The sequence below is a fragment of the Pelmatolapia mariae genome, linkage group LG16_19 (assembly GCF_036321145.2).
Source record: "Pelmatolapia mariae isolate MD_Pm_ZW linkage group LG16_19, Pm_UMD_F_2, whole genome shotgun sequence".
NCBI lineage: Eukaryota > Metazoa > Chordata > Actinopteri > Cichliformes > Cichlidae > Pelmatolapia > Pelmatolapia mariae.
The window spans coordinates 27940138-27958910 of NC_086241.1; the positions used below are offsets into that span (position 1 = coordinate 27940138).

General features: G+C 38.7%; 1 protein-coding gene across 1 annotated transcript in view; it reads left to right on the plus strand.

Moving 5' to 3' along the window:
• Positions 1-203: 203 nt before the first annotated feature.
• gdap2 (ganglioside induced differentiation associated protein 2) overlaps positions 204-18773 on the plus strand; it is a 29308-nt gene continuing 10738 nt past the window's right edge. The window contains exons 1-12 of the mRNA XM_063499764.1: positions 204-425; positions 2164-2388; positions 6162-6301; positions 7235-7388; positions 9486-9574; positions 10270-10346; positions 10488-10647; positions 12209-12359; positions 12793-12869; positions 13804-13880; positions 14231-14370; positions 18543-18597. Coding sequence (XP_063355834.1) covers positions 2204-2388; positions 6162-6301; positions 7235-7388; positions 9486-9574; positions 10270-10346; positions 10488-10647; positions 12209-12359; positions 12793-12869; positions 13804-13880; positions 14231-14370; positions 18543-18597 — 1305 coding nt within the window. The 5' untranslated portion in view covers positions 204-425; positions 2164-2203. The remainder of the gene's footprint in view (positions 426-2163; positions 2389-6161; positions 6302-7234; positions 7389-9485; positions 9575-10269; positions 10347-10487; positions 10648-12208; positions 12360-12792; positions 12870-13803; positions 13881-14230; positions 14371-18542; positions 18598-18773) is intronic.

Sequence of the window (18773 nt, forward strand, 5' to 3'; positions counted from 1 at the left end):
ATAAGTGAGATCAAAAAGATGCAAGCAGACAGGTTTATGTTTAGAAATGAACGAATTAGGTCAAAGAAAATGGGAAAATGTAGTTGTCATATTTATATGAAATGTAGTTTTTGAAATGTAGTTAAATGAAAAAAATTCTAGAAGTTTATTTTGAAATGCTTAACGGGATGTTGATTTTTTTAATACTCCAGACTTTACGCCGCAACAATCAGCTCTTAGCATGGTTGCTAAATGTGGAAATCCTTGTAATTGGCACTTTGAAACTTACTTTTTGACTGCATTTGCAGTATTTGTGCTTGTTAGTATGAGGACCCTGAGGATGAACATCACGTCTTGATTTTATATGGTGTCGTGTCAAGATTTATTAATTGTTCCTTTTATAATTTTGGCGTGACATCACCCCTGTAAAGGAAATACATTGCTAGGTGGGTAACTGTCTGTTTGGTTTCCGAAACACTCTGAACAAAGTGCACTATTTATCGATTTATAAAGAGACTATTGCTTTTCTGGCCTGACATAGAAATGCTTCGGAAGAGAAAGAAGTTTACCTAGTAAGAGACAGATGATTAATTTCTTGTGACGGATGCTTATCACACATGTGTTTGATTATTTTAATGAAATGCAGCTGTTACAGAGCTAATGGAGTAGTAACATGCCAAATGCCATGTCTTCAAACTGCTTATTTAATTTACAAAGCTCTAAAAAGTAAGTAAAAGTATCCAATTTGCCACAATTTAACACCAAGAAAAGCAGACAATTACAAACAAAACCAGCTCAACCAGCTTACTAAAAATAACTTTCTGCGTTACACTGAACTTATTTAAGGCTTACGAGTTTTGTCGTGCTCATGACATGGTTTTATCTCGAGCTGGGGTTTATATGGTGTTACATGTGTGAACAAAGGGACTACTGTCATACGTGTATTCAATGAAGCGCCCAGCTTTTATCTGGTGATAATGTTATTACATGAAGGTTTCTTGTTGAGTCTGCCGCTGTAAATCAGAGACAGTCTGATATGTGTGGCTGGAATCAGACTGGTGGCAGCCGTGCATGTAGTTTGAAAGGTCCGTCTTTACTCTAGGTCGTTATTAGGAATGGGAATCGACAGCTGGTTTTCTACTCTCTAATCCGTAGACCTGCTTCATGACAAACATCTTGACTTTTCATTAAAGCTTATTTGTAATAATGATTCCTGAGTTCCTTTAAGTGTTTCAGTAAGCCAGGCTGAAATGTGTGCCGTTAAAAAGGCTGGCCGAGCTCATCAGTGCTGTCTGTCTGACAGTTGTGTATTGCAAACGGTGAGGCTGAACTCAGAGTCACGTTAATATTTTGCACTTCTTCCAAACTGTCTGAAGACTTGGAGATAAGTAAAATCTATGTAGGTCACTGACATAGTAAAAATATGGCTCCATTACAGACTCCTACAGATCAGTTTATTAGATAGATTAACAGGATGCATGTTACATATGTATTTGCATAGAAAAAAAAAACATCTCAGTCCTATAGGTTTGAATTTTTAAACACTTCTTTATTCTAAACAGTTTATTTCAGACCTGAATTTATTTTTCATATGCTAAGTAACTGCTCTGTTAAGTGATCTTATTAGGTCTTCTTGATGCTGTAATGTCCTCTTCATAGCCACCAAACAGGTCTCTGGAGGCTAGAGCCACCTCCAGGAGACTGGAACACCCTTGAATTGGGTTTTGCACAAAGATCCAATCCTTGAAACATGTTTAACAAAATCATAGGTTTTGTTTTTACCCTTCAAGTTTTCAAAGATAATGTCTTTTTTGCCAGTTAGTTCTCCCTGCCTGCACCTTTCTGTACATGTTCTCCTTATGTTTGTGTGGGTGCTCCAGCTTCCTCCCTGAGTCATTTATGGGGTTAAGGCCAATCAGTGATTCTAACATTGCCATAGGTGTGAATGTGAACATAAATGGGTTGTCAGGTTTTCTGTGTTAGCCTTGCAACATTCTGGTGACCTGTGGCCCAATCACAGCTAGGATAGACTGATTACCTGTAAAAATAAACCAAAATGCAGATCTTCTCAAAAGCACAGCAAATGAGCACTGTTCATTTCCACAATCATTTAGATTTTTTTTTTTTGTCAAAGCCACAGGGAGACACTGGAAATAGGCAAATGACTTTATCTTGTACTTGCAGCCCAGCTAGTTGGTGATCCTCTCGAGGCTTGTAGTGCCAGATGGGGATGGATCCTCTGGGTGCTCGCTCCCAGTTTGTGGATATCCAGACTCTTCCCACATGGCAGCAGCAGCTGGACAATGATGGCGAGGAGAAACGGCTGGTCCGAAGCAACAGCATGCTCAGCCAGAGTTTCCCCTCACCCTTCCCCTACAGACCGGATATCAACCGCAAGATCATCCTCTTGTGAGTCACGCTGTTTCTTCACATTGTTGCTGCTCTGTAGAAATCTGTCGTCTTCAAACTGTTAACTTTATAAGAGGTCACAACGTCAGCCACAGTTTCTTCCTACACATTTAGTGAGTGCTTAACAAAGATAGACACAGAATCATATAGTCATTCAAGTAAAAATGTCACAATGAAATAACTAAAGTTTGAAAGTATATTTACCTTGTAGCTTTAACTGGTTTTGGTGGTCTATATGGTGTATTTTTTGTAACTATTTCATACTAAATTTCTTCTTTTTTTTAACACAGTGATGAAAATCTGCTCTTTGCAGTAAGATAAAGCTGCTGTGTGTGTCATTGCTTTTGAGAAAGTGACCAATCATACCGAAACTATCAGTAAATCAGATCAATGCCCACAAAAGTTTCACTTTGAGTGGGAGTTACCTGTCAGAGTGTGTATTCCCACCGACCTTAACCAAAGAGAACCCCACTCACAGTGGTTGACTTTGAGCACTTGGCTGCTTAATCCACACACACTTTTGGATGAGCAGAAGAAAGAAATAAAAGGCAGGGTTTATTTTTACTTTGCATATTTGTGTATTCTGGTAATCGCTATCAATCATCTGTCATTTAAGCAAAGCGTGGGATCCTAGATACATCCTAAAAAAGGGCAGTAATATTAATGTATTGATATTAGCAGTATCATATAGTAGTAGTAGTAAATGCTGCTTGTGTGTCCATGTGCTCATACAAACCTGTTCAGAGTCCATAACCTTGTAAATCTTCTTTGTAGAGAAACGCATGACTATGTGGAGCCTGACTTGGCAGCAGTTTTTCTTTAGGAGCCTTGTTGTGGTACCAGTCTTCCCCTGAGCAGTCATCAAGAGCACGCACATTCCTGCCACAATAGCATGACCAGGATTTGAGAGCAATTGACCCTCGAGCAGTGGTGCTTTTAAACCTTCCAGCAGCTAGAATGACAAAGGGGTCTATTTTTGAGCTAATATCAGAGGTTCCATATGACTATAGCTTAGATTTTCATTCTTTCACTACTTTCTCAGACTTACTTTTAAACCCATGGTGGTTAAAAAGTAAAGTCCAAGAAAGGTATCTGAAGGTATTGAAAGTCTTAATAGTGTCTAATTAAATAGATAAAGAGCTGTTGGGTCATTTCTTTTGACAGAAAGTCATTTATAGAATAATTAAATACAAATAATTAAATTTTATTTACTTTATGGTTGTTTTAAATGTCAGAGTCAATGTCATTGGACCTCAAAGCATCATCACACTGAAGTTCTTCACAGAATCTTGTAGCAATGTTACTCTTCCTGTAAGTAATGTTTGTTGATTTATGTCATAGTCATGATATAACTCTGTCAATGTGTTGCTATTTTTATTGTTTTAAAATGAACTTGTGCTTTTCATGGATACTCTGATAGCGCACACCTGGTACTATATGTTGTTAAATGACTTTGTTCATAAATGGGGAGAGGCTGTTTCATTAGTTTAGGATATATCTGCTCTACGACTTAATACAGAAGCTAGCATTTGATAAAACAGGAACAGGGAATTCGCACGAGATCTGTTTCACTGTTGTTTGCAGGCATCCTGCTTGACTTTATTTCGTGACTCATCTGTAATTGAGCTAGGAGGAATGAGCTGAACAAAAAAATACACAACTCTTCCTCCGTGGTCCTGGCTGCTGATTATGTCTTGTGATCAAACACTGTCAACACATGCATTTCCTCGTTGTTTTTTCCTAACACAACCTGAAGGGCTTCTGAACAAACAGTTGGCTTCAGGTATTAAAATAAGCATTAAAGTTTCGCCAAATGTCTTCAAGGTCTAAATGTTTGCAGTATGTTTGATCCCTCGATCACTGTTACTGTTAGAGGTAAAGAAAAAGTCTTTGGTTACCACTGGGCTTTTACTGGAGACTGGGGCCTGGTGATGACTGTGAATAAAAGTCACATAAAGCAACTTGGATAATGAACATCAGTAGAAGTACAATTGGGTGTGGAAATGTTTGGGTAGTGGCACAGTTTTCATAATTTTAACTCTCTGTGCCAACACAATAGTTTTTAAAATGCAACAATAAAGTGCAGATTTTTAGCTTCTATTTCCAAGTGACTGTGCAAAAACATCATTCTCACAGTACTCAAATGGATGAGTTACCCAAATAATACTTTTTAAAAAACCCCAGTGAATTCGTTTTTTTCTTTTTATTCTTTGTAAAAAGTTTCAAACCCACAGACATTACCAAATAGCAGATTTCCTCTTTCTGATCCTTTGATGTTGGCACCTCTGGAGCCTGTAGTGTGAAACACTTTCAACATACCCAGGATATCTTTGTTTCACTTACACTAATTCAGACCAAAAACAATGATAGACGAGCCTTCTGTTTAACCATGTAGCTACAACTGTGTTCCCAAAAGGGGTGATGTTGGAAACGTATGGTAACTCAAACATGATTGTCCATAATAAATATTGTTAGAGAGAGATGAGATTAAAAATATAATACATGCTATAGTCCAATATACCTGCTCCAGTTATGTGTATGTGTAGGACATACATACTGTACGGTGCTTTTATCCGATATTCATAAAAGAAACCCTTCGGTGAATGTGGGCACATTAAACACTTTGACTGAAAATGCGTTATGTTATAAAAGTCTATCAAAAGCCTGGAAGGAAGAAATCAGACTCTGTAAGTAAAAAGGCTTAATCGCTGTAATTAAGACATGGTAAATCTGACTTTAAATAGTTTTTTAGATGGTTTCTTATAGATTATGAGGTAATTTTATCCCCATTCTTTCAGCCGCACACCTTCTGTTGTTATACTGTTTGAGAGCAAGTAAAGAGGAAAAAAAAACTATTTCAAACAGACAGTTTGGCTTTTTTGTAACTTTTATGTAAGTTTAACAAGTAATCGTCCTGTGTGACCTCTTGTAGAATCGCTCTATTAGAAATTGTAAGACAGTAAAATAGCTTGAAGACAGAATGGGAAATCTATAGACCATCTAATAGCATGCACATTAGAGTTTTTATGAATGATGGCGGTGATGCAATTTTCCAGTCAGCTGACTGGTCAGCACGCTGTGGTTTTTGTACATGTTGATCTGCTGTCACAGAGCAGGTTATGCCTGCAGCATAAGTTATTGTTGCACTGTACTCCAGTAAGAAGTGAACTGAAGCCCTAAGAAGTCATGGTTAAATCTGACCTTATCTCGCTTGGCTCTAAATTGGCCTTTGATGTTCCCGTGAACTTTCTAATGGATTTATTTTGTTTTCACCCCCTTGTTCCACTTGTTTTGAGAGCGCCTTAGAATACTGCTAAACTCAAGACAGTTTACCCACTTAATTTTCAATAAATAAAGACGAAATAGCCCAGCTCTGTGAAATAGCTTTTGTTTAGGAGCTGGGAGGCAGTGATATATAATAATAATAATAATAATAATAATAGGAGACACTGTTATTCCTCAATGGTTAGTCCAGTATTTTTCTTCAGCCACATGAATTGAAGCTCAAAGTTTGCATTTAGATTGCATCTTTATTGTTTCATTGTAAATCTGTTGTAGCTGCGTACAGCGTCAAACTATTCAAAAATTGCGTCCCTGTCCAAAACATTTCCACACCTAGAAAATACAGAATAACAAACTTATGCAAAACATTGTTTTATCGCAAAAAAAAGTGTACAACATCTTTGGCAAAATGACATCACATTTTTTTTATACGCCATATCATTCATATTTACTCTGTATAGTTTTAATAGATTTCTTTTCTTTCCCCACAGTGTTGGTGACATTGCTCTGCTGAATTGCACCGCCGTCGTGAACACCAGCAACGAGTCGCTAAACGACAAGAACCCCACGTCTGACGGCATCCATCAGCTGGCAGGACCCGAGCTCCGAGACGAGCTGCTTAAACTCAAAGGTAGACATGGAAGGTTAAACTGCTGAAATGAGCTCTCTCCCAGGAAAAAAGGCTTGAGTTCACTTTGATCTTCTCAGAGATATCACTGGGAGTGTTAAATATAACCAGTCACCTGATGTCACGCTGGCACTACCGCTGGCACTCTAATACAGAGTGAACGTTTATCAAGTCTCTACAGCTGCTGAAAGTACTGATAACACACAAATAAGTATGTTCTGGCTTCTTGATCGTGCAAATGAGATTGTTAGATCTGAGATGAGATCTCTGATTCTGACTTTTCACCACCATTGTGCATTTTTTTTAAACTAAAACTTGCCAAAGTCATCTAAAACATTGTTTCCAGAAACAGAGCCATTGTTGTTAAAGACGGTCTACTTAGAAGCAGGAGCCCAGTTTTCACTGGAACTACTTTCTGCAGAATTGCTTCCAGTAATATGCTTTGAACTTTGAGCTCCAATTTCAAGGAACAAATCCAAATTTGAACCCTGCAAAGATGTCTGGGTTTGTTATTCAATTATCTGCATCACTGTGGATGTACAATATGTGCCAATGTTTTTGAGATTGGCTTTTCAGACCTCCCAAGTACAAAAAAAGGTCTAGTTACTGGTGTTCACCCCGACATACTGGAAGTGTCTTTTCATCAAAAAACGGCACCTAGAAATATATACATTATTATATATATATTGATGCTTTAAGACGCAGTATTTCAAGAAGCTGGTGCTCAAAATAAAAACCTCTGTGTGGTTAGCATACCAGAAAATTTAATCAGAAAATTTAATTGTCAAAAGAAAACAGTTTTCCCTTTCATGAACTCAGTTGTCGGCTCTCTGATTCACATGTGTATTTGCTGGATCAACAGCCTTTACAGTCTTGAGAGTTTATTTTTAACATGTAATAATAAATATAATAATCTTTTTGTGTGTTTGTGTCCAGGATGTCGCACCGGGGAGGCAAAGCTGACCAAGGGCTTCAACCTAGCAGCGCGGTTCATCATCCACACCGTGGGGCCAAAGTACAAAGCCAAATACAGGACGGCAGCAGAGAGTTCGCTGTACAGCTGCTACAGAAACATCATGCAGCTGGCTGCGTAAGAAACAGCAACTTATAATTCAGCCCACGTCCTAAAGTTGGCAGTAATCTGACTTTCACAAATTTCATCTGTTTCATTCTCTGTCAGAAGGCACCAGTAAACAGTCACTGAATGAAAGTGACCTTGAGCTTTCCAGTGCTTTTTCAAAGATTTGTAAGACAAGATGAACTCTTCAGATTACAGAAACACTGATTTCAGAAAAGTTGGATCCGTTTTAAAGGTTGATGGAAAAACATGAAATCCATCTGTAAAATATGAACTCATTGGATAAATTAAAAACAAACCCCCCCAAAAAAAGTGTTTCAGAATAAAATCCACAATTTCCTAATCAATATTTCACAGACCAGATTGTGCAGTTTCTGTCCTGATCTACTTGGTGATATAGATGTTTGCAGTATATGATGAAGTGGAGAGAGCAGTGATGATGATTTAAGGGAGAAGGCTGAACCCACTAAGACAAAAAAAAGAAAGGAAAAAGTCAGACTGGCAAAATTTAAATAGTAGTATTGGAGGTATTTAGTATTTTGTTTTTACCCCTCAGCTGTAAAAAGGCTGGTCAGAGGTTGTTATCACGCCTCCCTCAGGTGGGCAGGCAGCATGGACACCTGAGTTTGTGAATGTGATAAATCAAGAACATGGCAACGTAGGAGTTTTAAATGAATACCATACATGTATCTACTAAAAATCTTGGAGGAATTCGAATCTCAAACTCAAGGTCAGAGGACAAGTTTTCTGAAAATCTTGCAAATGCGATAATACCATAGGTTTGTCTACTAGAAAACTGAGGGGTAGCACTGGCGGTTGCCAGCATTTTCTTTACATGGAATTACATTTTTACCTCCATCAAGGATGTTATGTTTTTGGTAGTGTATGTGTTGAGTCTGTGTTTCCACAGGCCCCGCTAGTTTAGAGACTTATTCCTCATGAAGAACGAAAAACAAGACGGAACATTTTCAACCGGTCTTTTACTTGCTAGCGAGGAAAGGCTTGGTCAGAACCAGGCTGTGAAGCTAAATGCTCCTCACCTGTCTCCAGACCAACTCCTTCAAAGAGCAGCTCTCCTCGCAGCTATTTATTCCCATGAGAGTTAGTTTACACAATACAACACAACACAAGCACCTCCCACCGTAAAACCCCCCAATGGTTCTAAGACAAGGCACTGTGTGTGTGTGTGTGTGTGTGTGTGTGTGTGTGTGTGTGTGTGTGTGTGTGTGTGTGTGTGTGTGTGTGTGTGTGTGTGTGTGTGTGCACGCACGTGTAAGCACGTGTGCAAGAGTGTGTGTGTGTGTGTGTGTGTGTGTGTCCTCCTGATCACAACATCCTGGGTCATAAGGGGGTAATCTCCCCCACACCCAATATATGGTTCAATTCCTGTATTGGTTCACCATGCACAACACAGGTGAAGCCATAAAAGGGCAGGAAGCTTACCAAACAACAAACAGAATCTTCACATGGGATGTGTCTGTGATAAAACACTACAGCCTCCTCCCAGAACCTCGAGAGGCTGGGGAGGGGGTCAGACAAAGGAATGTCTTTGATCCTATAGTTTGAACTAAGACTTTACAAATTTAAGAAACACAATGACAACATTCAACAATCTGACAGTATGCGTACGTGTCATTCTGTTTATAAACACAACAGCTCAATAAGTTCTGAATGAACTCTGAAAACTTTATAGGGATGTAGAGTGGGGTCCATAATAATCCCTTCAAATTTCTCTTAAATTTGTCTCCACCAAGATCTTCAAGGTCAACTCAATGACTTATTGGTCAAAAACTGATGAAAAGCCTGAGAACTTCAGAACTATGATTGTTACAAGTTGGTGTGTATTGTCAGCATATAGAAAGTGGCATATGAAGGTTTAAAATTTCATGTCACATTTGACCTCTGACCTTTCTTCAAGGTTAATAGAGGGATCTGAAGGTGCTATATTGAACTGTTTATTACAACTTCTTTCTTACTGCCATTGTTTGTATTGACAACATGTAGACATATTGGGAATGATATATGTCACATTTGACATTGTATAGTCAGTGTGTACTGTAAATGTGATGTGCAGTATGTGAGACTGTATTTCTTAATTTTTCACCACAGAGAGCAGTCAATGGCATCAGTTGGCTTCTGTGTGGTGACCACAACCAAAAGAGGTTATCCTCTGGAGGATGCAACACACATTGCTTTGAGTAAGACACACACACACACACACACACACACAGGTTTTTATTGGTGTGACACTCAGTCACTTAGTCACATATTCCATACAAGGTCAAATAATTGTACAAGCACGTACTATACCGGCAGTGGGTGATTTTTCCCATGGGGTCACATGTTGTGGAGAGCCCCACCAGTGAACTCAGTTCTGCTCAATATTAATTTCATCTCTCTTTGTAAGTTTATCGGTGCAGCCCTCCACCAAAATCCCAGTTTCTCATGTGACCCCTTTGGAAAATTGAACTCCCCAAGCTTGTAATAGGCCCAAATTCAAAACAGTGGAATTTAATCTAAGAGGTGAGATTGCCACCCTGAAATCACTCAGATCCACTCGAACAGAAGTCTTACACACCTCTGGAGTTAAAGCTACTACTGGCTGTAAAATAACCACAAAAACTGAACTGAATGTAAGACTGGATATACAGGGGTCATAGTTGAGTGTATTAGTTCAGTGAATTCCTACACCCAAAGAGAACCATATGTGGTAATTATTCTGCTAGTTTGCAAAATGTTTGTTCAGGTTTGTTCACTTAAATACACAACTACAGGTCCACACCACAGAACAGGACCCATCTCAGTTAGTTTCATCCTCTTCTTAGTCATAGAAAAATTGCAGTTCTGTTTGTCTGTGTTATCTTGTAATAAACCAAAACAAATGTGTTTGTAGGGACAGTGCGGCGGTTCCTGGAGAATCATGGAAACAGCATAGAAACGGTGGTGTTTGCAGTTTCAGACACAGAGGAGGTTTGTGTGACTTCTTGTCTTTAGATTAGACCAACAGGAAACACTGAACCTGCATGTTCCTCTTATTTAAAACCAGCTGTATTAAGTTATCCATGTGCATATTAATCACTAATATATTTATTAATATATGTGCTCTTTCAGTCTGTGTTCAAGAAGTTACTCCCTCTGTACTACCCACGCTCTGAGGGAGAAGAAAAGGCTTGCCTACCTCTCATCCCAGCTGACATCGGCAATTCTGAGGGTGAACCAGTGGTTCCAGAAAGACAGATCCGCATCACAGAGAAACCAGGAAGCATTGAAGGTACACAGCCTTCTTTTTTTTTTTTTTCTTTCAATAATGTGATGAACAATTTCCTGAAATCAGAAAGGGACACACTGCATGCTTCACTTTCATTTCAGTCGAAAAGAAACAAAACATTTCTTCCCTGTAGTTTGATTTTGTAGAATAAAAGCTTTTCTTTTCATTTGAAGGACTTAATTGTCAAGTTGAAATAGTCTGTTTCTCTGTGGGAGGAGGTGAGATTAAATGACTGAGCAGTCAGCCGTTTGGCTTTTTAGGCTGTCAGTCATTCATGTTGTTTCTCACTCACTCACCAACCGAACCATAAAACATCTGAGCTGAATCATTAAATACAGTGTGAAGATGACACTCTGGATAATGATTAACTTAGAGCTCAGGTTGTTTTTGTGAGTCAATCAGACTGCATCTGCCTTCAGGCTCCTGAGGTGTCAGGACATGATTGTTTTATTTGTAGTAAAGCACTGACAGGACATGAGAATGGAGACGCTGTATAACCTGACGTAGAAGTATCGCAGACAGATTTTAACCAGCATAATGCCTCGTCACGATGATTGTCTCAAAGCCCTTGAACAAAAGTGTTCTCCTAAAAGAAAGAGTTTGATGTGATCAGCATACTACTATCAAAGGAAGATGTGTCTGGCAGTATTCGAGAAACTTTCGGAATTCTAAATAGGGAAACTATTTTGAAGCACATCAAAGCTTTTCTAGTCTCCCAACATTTTTTTGTCCTCTAGCTAAATGCAGACCAAGTAGTTTTTATTGAAACTAATCAAGGCCCAACAGTTCTGTAGAAATAGAAAAATAATAAAAACAAAAAGGACAAACAGAAATTTTGACAGCGTCGGTCCAAACTCGCGCTGAGTTTTTAAACCCTCCACATAAACTGAATTTTGTGTGACCTCTTTAGTTTACCTCAACTAAATCTTTGCTTGCACCCTAAATGTTAGGTTTTGGTGAAGAGGCCTGTGAAAGTAACACCAGCCCATGTGTTAGTGAGTGTTTGTGGTTTCCATTTTGAGCCTCTTGCCTCCATTGACCTCAAGTGTGGTGCCTGCTGGCCTGATGCTTCAAAGCATCGACATGTGGCTTTGGGGTGTTGATCCAAAGCAAGCAGGCTGCCTGCGAGTGAAACCCAATAACAACAGGCTGATGTATACACACTGACAGATGCACATGTCCATTTGGATGTTGATAAAATGCACAGACATGCATGCAGCAGTGCATGCGGTCTTGGAGAAACAAGGAATGAAACAGACTTGAACCCGAGCCTGGAATCTGTCAGCTGAGTTTATGACTTCATAGCAGCGCTTTCACACACACGTGTAACAGCGTCCTTGCAGATAAATTGGAATCTGTGTAATAAAATAAATACAGACAAACAAGCAAACCCATGAGAATGTTACTGCATTTATAATTTGCTAAAACTTGTACACAGATAGTGTTTTGAGGGGAAACGATCATATAAAAACGCCAGAGTTAACTGGATTAATTATTTTTTGTAAGTAGTATCGGATACAAGTTCAGCATTTCATCACAATGTCTTATCTGTTGGCTTGTCTAGATGAATGTGAAGAGGACAGCCTGGAGTTGGATCTGGGTCAGGTTGGGACTCACGCATTCGCCCGGATGGAAGGCGATGTCGACAAACAGCGGAAACAGATTTTACAGGGACAGATGTCTGAGGCAGCCATGCAGAAGCAACACCAGAGAAAGTAAGAGTCCAACCAAACTGTGAGATAACTTGACGATGCTTTCAAATGTTTTTCTTTAAACAAATGTAATAACATAATACTTCAAGTGTCTTCCACTTGTATTAACATTGAGTGCAGTATTTTATTCAGTTACTAAACTGTAAATAAGTACAATTTAAATTACTCTATTTATTAAGTATTTCTATCTAATGTTGTTTCAGTTTGCACTGTAAGTGTTTGTCACTAAAAATTTAACTGAAACATTTCTGAACGGCTATGTTTTGGCTGCTTTCATGATCACACTTAAAAAGTTCTTTTTAGTTTTTTGTTTTTTTTATAGCATTTTACTAGATGTTTTGGCAGTAATTTATAGAGGCAGTAGTTATAGCATGTGTGTAACCGCTAATTGTTGCATATATTTAAGATATTTTCTCTTTCTCTTTTAATCCTGCAGCTACGGTCGCTGGCTGTGTCGAGCGAGAGCAGAGGACCTGTCAGACATCGCCGCGCTGAAAGCGTTGTACCAAACTGGTAGGTGTTTGAGCATGGGACGTGCATATTAGATCTTTGAAGGAGTCTTTTAACGTCTGAATGTAGATGTGAAACAAAACCAGGAACCAAAAGACAGTTTTCAGACATGTGTATTGTAAGGGTGCTCGCCTGAGTGGTGGGTGACCTTTAATCCGCTGAGAGTTTGTTTTGCCTCTGCATGAAGAGCGAAGGCAATTCATCCTCTCTAAGGCACAATTGACTGTCATCACCAGTAGGAGGCAGTGTTGTTGCACACAGTCCAGGACAAGGTTGAGCACCAATAGGCTCAGCTGATGTCAAGTGAGGAAAAGGTTGAACCTATTTGAACTTTCAGGCCGTGTTTTGAGGTGGGTCGATTTAAGCTTTAACATTAAATATATTGTTTTAAATTAAAGAATATTTAATTTAAAACTATATATTTAATGTATTTTACTTGTATCACAAGAAAAGTCTTTCCAGAAAAAAATGTTCTTTATGTTGTTAACTGTCTTAGGGAAATATGCAAAAGAAACATTTTACATTTTGTAGTGATGCTACACAAGTAGAAGGTCTGTATGCATTCAAGTAAGAAACAAAGGCTGTCATACAGCCACTAATGCACATTACAGTTGGAGAACATGCACTTAAAAATGTGTGTTTTATCCAAAAGTCAGCCTTCCAAAGAATTTCACTGCAGATTACAAGCAAAAAGTCCAGATCATAATCACAGACACAGAGGCTGAACTGCTGTAAAACTAACTATTACTCAGTGTTGGCCAGATGACCTCTGTAGGCAGAGGGCCAGATTTTGATTTGCAACCGAAACACAGACTGTATCTCCACACTTCTCACTTACTACATCTGCATCTCTGTTTCCATACTGTGATACTGTATTTAAATTAATAAAAAATTGCAGGGTCTGAGTGTCTTTACACTTTATTGTGTGTTTGTCCAGGCGTGGATATATGTGGCAGGACAGTGATGGTCGTGGTTGGACGAAACATCCCTGTGACCCTCATTGACCTTGAAAAGGTAACGTGTGCCAATATGTCAAAGTAAAACACTTTTAGTGATCTTAGTCATGTCGGACTTCACCATAACAGATGGTGCCGATTTATTTTGTTTTTGTGTACTCGTAATAATGCAATATGTGTGAGCAAGTACAGGTCACATTGATCTGCTTTTAACCTTGTTCACTGCACGTTTGATTTTACTCCTCAGTACCTGTTGCAAAATGCAATATGTCTGTTTTTAAATAGGAAAAGCTGCAACTATAAAAGAAAATGTATCAGATCTGGGTGATCTGGTTTTTAACAGAACTGTAAGAAAATAAATACTTACAGTAATCCTGTATGTTTGTTTCCTCTGCCTGTGTGCTGTAGGCCCTGTTGTACTTCATCCATGTAATGGACCACATCACAGTGAAGGAGTATGTTATGGTTTACTTTCACACGCTGACCGGAGAGCATAACCATCTGGACACCGACTTCCTGAAAAAACTCTACGACATCGTTGACGTCAAGTCAGTCTGACATTTTACTCACCTGATTACACTGAGCCTGTGGCTAATCTAAACCTTGAGCTAAAGGCATGACTGCAATTTTTTTTAAGCTTTTGCCTTCCATCTTTTAAATTAAAACATGTCAAGTATATTGGAAAACCAACATTAAATCAGATATGAAGTGGAAGAGAACATTGAATAGATAAGGCATTAGCTTAGTTCCAGTTTTTGTCTTATTCCTCTGGCACTGAGTAAGAACAGTCTGAGGTTGTTATTGCTTCAGCTTTCCATTTATCCAGAACTGTTGTCATCTGGGTTTACAATATATATTTAAAGTAGAATTAGATTTGGCTAACATTGTTGGACAACTACTTCTCCAGTCTTAACTAACCAAAACTTAGAAAAGAATCAGACAGAGAGAGGTTGTGTAAAAAAGACAGTCTTTGGGAATTCCCCTCTCATTCACTCCTTTTCTCTCTCAAAGGCCATGATGATACTATGATTAAGTCATTATAGTAGCCGCTTTCATATTTTTTCCATACAGCATAGTGCTTACTGGATTTTAAATCAATCTAACGGTCATTTTGTATCAATAACATGACAAAGGGTCCACTTTTCGAACTAAATCAAGGTGTTTAACATTTTGTATATTAGACAATACAAACATTTAGAGTTGACTTTCATTTGACCTATTTGGTATTCGTTTGGCTCTTGCTCTTAGCCTCTGCAGCTGCTTTAAAGTTGAGATACATTGTTCGTGCCACAGTACGATACCACCAAGGTTACAGTGTTTAGATTATTGGAAAAGCCAAACAAGCTGTGAAACACATTTTGTTTCATTGTTGGCGTTGGCGCGAAGTCTCGCGGTGACTTGAGGCCAAGCGACTTGACCTCATTCAAAGAGTTCAACGTTTGCAAAGCAGATCTTTATTCTAAACTGAGACCGGATAAGCCTTTCAAAGACAGCGCTCTGAAAAGTTGTTGTCAGACATGACTTTGTGATAACTGAGGGTGCAGAATGGATTTGGACCTGAATCAGTCATTCTGTTGAGCAATGTGAAGTGTCAAACGTGTACCATCACATTTAGAACTCAATACACATGGAGTCAGATGCTGTTTGATCTCTTTTGTAATCTCCTGAAAAGTTCACCATTGATGAATATTTTCATCGGGCTTAATCGTAGCCACATCTTCCAAATGAAAACCAGAAAAATCTACACTTCAATTCAGAGATCAGAGTAGACCTACAGCTTCACTGATCTGAAGTGATTCCTCTATCCACGCAGACTCCCCTGATTGTGAGTTTGTTTTCAGGCTGTATTCAGTCAAACGAGTTAGATCCATTTACTTCCATGTTTAACTATAACGTGGTCTTCTGTTATGTGTCCAAAATTAATAAAGACAGACATGAGTGGTCATACAGTGGATATTATTAGTTAGGTTTTAAGTGTATTTCTTAATCATCCTATTTATTCTACTGATTTAAAACTAGCACTTGAAACTAGATTAAATAAATTTCTAGTGTCCATAAACATCAACACAAGGGCTTGAAACCCACACAATATCTAAATGTAACTGTGGAAAAAAATGAGGGGTTGAAATTTTGTTAACTGGAAGCCACCAAAGGAAAAACCTAGAGAAACTCAGGTACTCGGTGGGTAGGAGAAGCGTTTATAGTTGTCATCTCTTTTTAGTTTTGGTTACTAGAAACCAAACTTGCTTCCTGTGTCAGTGGGAAACTCCATGCAGTTAAGACGTACCTTTCCACACTTGTGTTTCTCAGGTTTCATTGTTTTCTGACTGTCCATTCTGTTGGTTTCACAACACCTTTCTTAACCTTTATAAAGAAAACTGAAACTGAAGCACATTCCTGATGTTTATCCTTTATGTTGTGTCATAAATTTACCCTAAGGGTGTCAGATGCAGGTTACGTGATATATTTCAGTGAGGCAGGAAAAGGGAATTTAAAAAAAGCGAACCTTGCTTTCACAGAGTCTTTAAATGCGATTGAAGACACCTTCATTCAGCTTCCCCTTTCATCGGAACAGGAAACCCCCATTCAGTCATAAGTGACGAAGGTGAACGTTTGTGTTCTGCTGATTCATCAGTGCGTGCTGCAGCCTTAAAATGTTAGGGATGTTTAAGGCTCCACCACCTCTGCAAACATTTAGCTGGACCTAACAAAACCCAGACAACTGTCTGGCCTAAAGGCTCATTTAATGTAAAACAAAAAACGCTGAGGTTATCTGTTTGCTTGTACACTTTCTGACTTGGATATTGTACTTTGGCTGCAATAGAAAAGGATTACTGCTAAAAAGTTTGTCATTTAGCAGGGACTTGGGTCTGGCAGTGCTAAGTGTTTAAAGCACAAGAACTGTGCTGCCTGTCAGTCACAGAGACAATCAAAGCCTTTTTTTAGGGAACTTTGTGTCCTCATTCTTCTGCAGGGCGAGGAACACAGTGTTTCACATGACGTTCAGGGATCACTTTACTTCTAAACAGTTACAGTTTCTGTTCATGTTCTAGCTATTTTGTCAGGATGTGTAGCTAATTTAGGAGTATTTTTCTTTCTCTGGTACATTTCTCAAGCAGTTGCTTTGTTTTGGGTTTTTTTGGTTTGGCATGGTGATATTGAACCCTGGTCTGGCTATTTAGCTATTGATTGACTGCAGATGCATTTTAGCTTCAAATTACCTAACCAACAGACTCTTGCCAGATTTCAACATAAACGCTTCCAAAACTGTGGATATGTTGTCTGCATTTAGCAGGAGACCGATGGACTCGAGAGTGATTATTTTTAAATATCCTCGGGTCCGGCTCTGGACCAGTGCAGAAGGCCACAAGTCACGGTTTTGTACGTTTGAATTATTTGGATAACTAAAAGTTCCTGTGTGTTCCTCTGATGGACAAATGTTTTGGTTTTTCTTAACACAAGCAAATTTAGTATGGATTGAAGTTCAGGTCAGCACTATTTCCAGAGTTTTCCAGAATGCAAGAACTTTTTGGCAGCATCCAAAGGGGCCAGGGTCAAAGGTTAAAGGGAAAGAGCTTACTATTAAAATAAAACACATAAATTAAATAATAAGAGTAAAGTGGAAATGTTGAGTGTAAAGTTAAAGTGCATGGACTGTGTGGACAAATGTGTTCTTTCTGGATAAAGCTGACAGCTCAGGGAGAGCGCAGGGTTTATCCAGAGAGAGGCTCCCTTATTCCAAACCATTTCACCCTGAAGACTCAACATCTGTGTGTGATGGTTGATTCCTACAATATCAAGAAGAACTTCCAGATGCAGCACATTAATTTAAAATATCATCTGAATTAGTGAATATCAGAAATACGGGGAATTTGGCTCTAAACACATGTAACTGACCCACAGTTTTAGTTGGCGCTCTCTTACTCTGGGATATACCCCTGATTTGTTTGTTAGTCTCACAGTCTGTTTGTTTGCTTCTGTCTTGAAAACAGAGAAGCGGAAGTTGACTCCAGCAACTTAGGAATGGCAGACATAACAGGCTTATACCGGTTTGGTAACCTCAAGTTTACATGTTGTGTTTTTGCCAGTGATGTGGCTCTGTTGCTTCATTGGAGCATGGTCTGTAGTTAAATAATGGTGATTGAAATAGAGTTCCTCCCAAATGTAGATGCCTCTTGGGCCCCTCTTCCATCAGGGAGAGTTGGTTGCGTGAGACTGACAGACTGGTGAGCCATCTGTGGTTTTGGCTGCTTTGACTGAGCTTCAGATACGAGTAGATGGAGACAAGTGTCTAAAATTAGCTTCCTTCTGTAGACAGTTTGGCACAGTTTTATGGCTAAAGTTGTCTGATCAAAGCGGCGTAAAGCAGCATTGTACTATGACAGCTGCTGTAGCTGACACTGTCGATTAATTGTCTAATTACCTGTCTGTTCAATCAAATAAATAACCAAGCATTGGAAAAACATTTGGCACTTCTATGTGGTAAATGTGTCCATGCTAATGTACAGGATGGAGCTGATTGTAAAGTGGTGTTTTTGTGGGACAGCAAATCTGTGGCTTTGGAAACGGCCACAGAAACATTGTGTCTCCTCTTTCAGAAGATCAATCATTTTCATTTCATAATACAGGTTTTTTAATTTTATGTTTGATTTCCAGAATAATGAGTCATAGGGTTGCTGAGAAGTATTATTCCACTAATGTTCTGCTTTATTTCTTGCAGGTATAAAAAAAATTTGATGGCTTTCTACTTTGTACATCCAACATTTCGCTCGAAGGTAAGGGATGGTTTTATTTACAGTTCCTGCAAAGCTTATTTAATATACAGGCCTGTGTAAAACATTTTTACTAAGTATCAGATATTTATATTTCAGTTGATAATGTATAAATGTATGAAAACAAACCTTGTCTGTGTAGTTTATTGTATTTCAGATGATTTTGATCAAGTTTTTAT